Source organism: Solanum lycopersicum, chromosome 8 (genome assembly GCF_036512215.1).
Source record: "Solanum lycopersicum chromosome 8, SLM_r2.1".
NCBI classification, from domain to species: Eukaryota; Viridiplantae; Streptophyta; class Magnoliopsida; order Solanales; family Solanaceae; genus Solanum; species Solanum lycopersicum.
Genome location: NC_090807.1, coordinates 45,857,390 through 45,863,357, shown reverse-complemented (window position 1 = coordinate 45,863,357; position 5,968 = coordinate 45,857,390). Strand labels below are relative to the sequence as shown.

The following is a 5,968-nucleotide window of genomic DNA, read 5'->3' as shown; positions in this document are numbered from 1 at the left end:
AAATGATAAATACAACTCTTAGATATCATATTTCTGGCCTTAAGGTAAGAGACAACCCGACCTATAGGCGTTGAAGTACTACACTAACAATATATGAATGGTTCATCGGGAAACTAGAATTACAAATCTACTTACAATCGATTGAGGCATAATAAGAGTGTAACTAGTCTATGCCAAGAATAATATCAAAATCTAGCATGTCCAACTTTATTAGATCACCTGTGGTTACTTTTTGAAAACTAACACTTTGGAAATATTTGCATACCTGTTTATCAAAGTTTGACTCATCACATGAGTAGAGAATGAGAATGGTTTTGGTAAGATGTCAGAACCGACATAAAAAATTACTGTAATATAAAGAGTCACAAAGGAAAGTGTGGCCTCTAGATTGAGTAATGTATAAACAACAAGCTGAAATACACGTAACATACCAATAACTACATCATCAAGGGAATCTTCTCAATCCTGGCAGGTCTAAAAAGCATAGAATTTATTCTAGCAAGACTACCACCTGCACTATACGAGACACTCTACTGAGGCAGATGATCTGCTAGAGCTGATGAGGGGTTGTAATGAGGCTTCTGATGAACATCTTTTCCCCTTAGTGAGGCCACTAAGCACTCCCTCAATATCTGACTTGGCCACCTTCGAAATGACTATCACTGCAAATCAATGTACCTTCCCTCAAGTGGTTCTTACCACCACTTCTTATAAACTATAAAAGTGGGAGTACTAGTGACACTACCATGATACTTGGAGCATGTTGCACTAGTTAAATTAGTCAAGTTATGGATTTTGCTATTTTATAGAAATTGAGAGTGTAAATCACATTTCTTAATTTTTTAAAATTTAAATTCTAAATATTTTTTTCAAAGAAATATGACGCAATTCAAATGCAAAATTTCAATAATTCTAAAATAAATAATATTTGATTTTCATGTTGAAACATCGATTTTAGGGCTGCGTATCAGTCGGTTTGATTCGGTTTTAGAATTTATTGGTTATCGATTTGTAATCATCCTAAATTGTTATGGAACTGTTGAGATATCAATTTATCATTTATTGGTTTATCAGTTAGTGATCATTATCGGTATGGTTTTTCGGTTTAATGTCAACAATTCATAAAATTTTGTGAAAAATTACTAATGGACTAATAACTGATTAAAGCATGTCGTAGCCAGTAGTCATTGATGAAATTTCTCCTGTTAGTCCATTATTACATAAAATACTTAATAAAACTCCATATTAACCAGGACAGAGATGTCAATGTTGCTCAAATTGAAAAACCCAAAAGGATTCCTCATAACAACCAAGTCAATTTTTGTATGAACTATAAAGATAAACTATTATGAGAAGATAAAAACGAAGACTTAAAGTAAGGGAACCAAATACGTGAACCTCAATTTAGACTTAGATAATAATATTTAGTATAACTTGCCGGTGTGGTAATAGTGACAATGAATCAATGAGTGAAGTCGCAACTTTGGAATATTATTGTGACATTTGAGTGTCAACTACAAAGTCACTGTAAAGAGTTTCAAGACTGAAGTGTAAACCCCAAAAGCTAAAAGTGCCCAAGGCTTTGAGTGATATAAATGAAATTAATTAAATTTCTTATCGAGTTATTGAGATATTTGATTAAAAATATGATCAAACCGAGATCCAAATCGATAAGCTAATAAAAACTTTATAGTAAACCAAGAACCCGAATCATTAAAACATTAACTTGAACCACTGACCCAATAACCAAATTATCAATTTCTATTTGATTTTGGACAAGTCTAGTCAATTGAATATGAAAATTATTAAAGCATGGTAATGGTGGTGTTAAGACATTAACTTAACTCTAAAATAAACAACACACATCCATTTTGTGTTAATCGTATATGTGCGCCACACCGTCTTTCTTTCGAACAACTTATTATGTTGCTTCGACACACTTTCCTCTACGATTCTAATCCAACGGTTCATATTGTCCTCCACTTTTATAGATCTACTTTCCTTTTCTCCACTCTCTTTCCTTCTTTAACTATGTTCCCATTTTCTCCCTCTCCTCTAAGCTTGCATCAAATCTAGAGAGAGAAAATTCACGCCACCATTTGTCGGCAATCCATTTTCTCTTCTCTTTTTGTTTTTGCTTCAATCTTCCGACCTTGTTTTCTTGCTTCTGGTGTGTATCTACTTCAACCTTTTTTAAAAAAAAAATTATTTTTTTGCTGGTTTTGTAGTTGTTGCATCTTTTGGTTCTGGGTTTAGTTTAAGAATTTTTGAATTTAATGGAGAAAATATAAGAACTTATTACTTTCAAGTCATAAAGATGTTATTTTTCTAGATATTGTATTTTTTGGTATTTGAATTTAATGGAGCAAATATAGAAACTTGTACAGTCGTATTTTCAAGTCAACAGGTTTGATTATTTTTCTTGGGCGTCCTGAATTGTGTGAAATATGGAGTCCAACTAATAGTAGAGTATTCTTATTGTCAGAATTCAAGCCAATTGTATTGGGATTTAGATCCACTACGTAGTTGTTGTTTTTGTATTGTGATTTAAAGTTGTAACCTTTGAATTTTTGGTTTTAAAAGAAGGAAGAGGAAGAAAACTGTGAAGGGTATCATGGCGCCTAGCACGATTCGGAAGGCGATTGGGGCGGTGAAGGACCAGACAAGCATAGGGATTGCGAAGGTAGGGAGTAATATGGCACCGGAGCTGGAAGTTGCGATTGTTAAGGCGACTAGCCATGATGATGACCCTGCAAGCGAGAAGTATATCCGAGAGATTCTTCATTTGACTTGTTGTTCGCGTGGCTATGTCACTGCTTGTGTTTCATCAATATCTAAGAGGTTAGGCAAAACCAGGGATTGGATCGTTGCCATCAAGTGTTTGATGCTTATTCACCGTCTTCTCAATGATGGTGATCCTGTTTTTCACCAAGAAATTATGTATGCCACCAGGAGAGGCACAAGACTTCTCAATTTGTCTGATTTTCGCGATGAGGCTCATTCTAATTCATGGGATCATTCGGCCTTTGTTAGAACTTATGCTTTGTATTTAGATCAAAGATTGGAGATGATGGTTTTTGAGAGAAAGCAAAATGGGGATGGTGGAGAAATTGAGAGATATGGGTCTAGAGAAGAAAGGTGGAGATCTCCACCTGCCTCTAACAACAGAGGCTATGATTATGGTGAGTTCAGAGATGAGCCTGGTTATGGAATGAGGAAGTCCAGATCGTCTGGGGATGTGAGGGAGTCAACAGTACAGGATCAGAAAGATGTGACCCCATTGCGACAAATGGAACCCCAGAGGATCTTTGGGAAGATGAGTCATTTGCAGAGGTTGTTGGATCGGTTTTTGTCTTGTCGACCAACTGGATTAGCTAAAAATGAAAGAATGGTGTTGGTTACTTTGTATCCTATGGTGAAAGAAAGTTTTCAGCTTTATGCTGATATATGTGAGGTTTTAGCTATCTTGTTGGATAAATTCTTTGATATGGAGTATGAGGATTGTGTTAAGGCATTTGATGCATATGCTAGCGCATCAAAGCAGATCGATGAGCTGGTGGGATTCTATAACTGGTGCAAGGATATTGGTATTGCTAGGTCGTCCGAGTATCCAGAAGTTCAGAGGATAACAAGCAAGCTATTGGATACACTAGAGGAGTTTGTGAGGGATAGGTCTAAGGCAACAAAAAGTCCCGAGAGGAAAGTTGAGCCTCTGCCAACTCCATCAGAAGAATCACCACCCGATATGAATGAGATTAAAGCCTTGCCTCCACCAGAGGATTATACTCCTCCACCCCCACCTAAACCAGAGTCTCCTAAGCCAGCGGCAGTGGTTCAGGAGACTGGGGATTTGGTGGATTTAAGGGAAGAGGGTGTTACTGCCGATGATCAAGGAAATAAATTTGCGTTGGCATTGTTTGCAGGGCCTGTAACAAACAATGGATCATGGGAAGCATTCTCCTCCAATGGGGGACCTGAGGTAACCTCTGCTTGGCAGAATCCAGCGGCTGAGAGTGGTAAGGCTGATTGGGAGTTGGCTTTGGTTGAGACAGCTAGTCATCTGTCTCAGCAGAAGGCAACAATGGGTGGTGGACTTGATCCACTGCTGTTGAATGGCATGTATGATCAAGGGATGGTTAGGCAACATGTTGCCACTGCTCAGTCAAGTGGTGGTAGTGCGAGCAGTGTAGCATTACCTGGACCAGGGAAGAGTTCAACACCGGTTTTAGCACTCCCTGCACCCGATGGAACAGTCCAGACCGTTGGACAGGATCCATTTGCTGCATCTTTGAGTGTTCCACCTCCTGCTTATGTACAAATGGCGGATTTGGAGAAGAAACAACAATTACTTGTGCAGGAGCAAATTCTATGGCAGCAATATGCTAGAAATGGGATGCAAGGACAGACGAGTTTGTCCAAGATCAGCAGTGGCGGATACCAAGCAGTTGGGATGCCTTATGGCATGCCACCAGTAAATGGCGTTGGAGTACCCCCTGCAGGAGGGTACTACTACACTCCTTACTGATTTTACCATGTATACATCAGTTTTTCTATTACTGATACTATGTATTCTTATGTTGGGTGCTCTGTAATCCTAGTAGAATGACTTCCGTTTTGTAATATTTGTATTTTTCTTTTGTTTTCTTGTTTAAGTCATGATCCGGGGAAACTATAGTATAAACTACTACGAGATTAACTAGTATCCATCGTCACCGGATATTGCCAATTTCCCGCGTCACCAGTCTCTCTCCCTTTCTGCAGATTTTTCTCCTTCAGCATTTTCTTTACACATTTAAAACCCTTTCTGCAGATTTTTCTCCTTCAGCATTTTCTTTACACATTTAAATTTCTTACTACTACATCTAGCTCCTTCTGCATTTTGCTTTAAAATTTTTTACCTTTTCAACTTCCTGCAAATATCATTGTTGGATTTAACTTAAGAACATAAATGTAACTTATAAGTTTAAATATATTATTCTTTACTAATGTATTAACAGATTGTCATTGTCACCACATACACAAAATAAATAAAATCTGAATGAATTAAGTAATATATGGAATCACTTATCCAGACATTATTCACAAATCACAATGAATTTTGTAAGTGTGAACGTATGAGTAATTTTTTTTTTAATATCAAATTCATCTCGTTGGTATTATCATATTTCTTGTAAATTAAATAAAGTTTGTTTTGCACATTTTTAAAATCTGAAATAGAAACTAAACTATGAGTAAACAATTACCTTATAGAATTTGATTGCCTCAAATTTGACCATGAACCTTCCTAATTTTGGTAAGCCAGGTCATATATTTGGGTAGAAAATAATTATGACTCCAACAGTCCAAATGGCATTATAATATTATTTTCTTATTTGTTTTAAACTATTAGAAGATGGAAATAATTGACAATCTTACCTACTATAAGTATTAAGAATCCCAGACTGGCGGTGGAGAGTGGAGACTATCCATCATTAAAAATTACTATTCTTTGTTTTGTTATATACAAATTAGGTACTATCTATTTGGTAGTGCGAAAGGAAAATGATTTTTTTTTTTTAAGATTAGCTTTACAAAAATAAGTCAGCTTTTTAGAGTCTGTTTGGATTCATTCTCTTAGGTGTATTGAGTTAAAATCATTTTTGAAGTACCTTTTTAGTGTAAGGATAAATTTCAAAAGTTATTTGTTGAAGCTCAAAGCTGTGATGTTGAAGCTCAAAGCTATGATAAACCACCATTAATGGTGGCTGCAACTGAATGTAAAGTTGAGGATAGAGAGAACAATTTCTCAGATTGAAAAGAGAGGAGAAGAAAAGTGTGATGAATTACATGTAGTAGTGATACTTATACAATTGAAGATTGAAGGAAAAATAACTAACACTAACAGAAAATTAACTAACTAAACAAGGCTGTTAACTATAACGGAAAGCTAACTAACTATAACTAACTCCTTCATAATCTTATCTCTTAT

At 36.1% G+C, this 5,968-nt stretch overlaps 1 protein-coding gene across 1 annotated transcript; it reads left to right on the top strand.

Annotated features, from left to right (window-relative positions):
• Positions 1-1,857: 1,857 nt before the first annotated feature.
• Positions 1,858-4,637, top strand: LOC101256109 (putative clathrin assembly protein At2g25430). Its single transcript, XM_010326663.4, has 2 exons — positions 1,858-2,170; positions 2,584-4,637. Exon 2 carries the CDS (start codon positions 2,615-2,617, stop codon positions 4,523-4,525), a length of 1,911 nt encoding a protein of 636 aa, XP_010324965.1. The 5' UTR covers positions 1,858-2,170; positions 2,584-2,614; the 3' UTR covers positions 4,526-4,637.
• Positions 4,638-5,968: the final 1,331 nt, after the last annotated feature.

Coding starts and splice junctions, on each gene's coding strand:
- LOC101256109 (XM_010326663.4), top strand. CDS start 2,615: ATGGCGCCTAGCACGATTCGGAAGGCGATTGGGGCGGTGAAGGACCAG.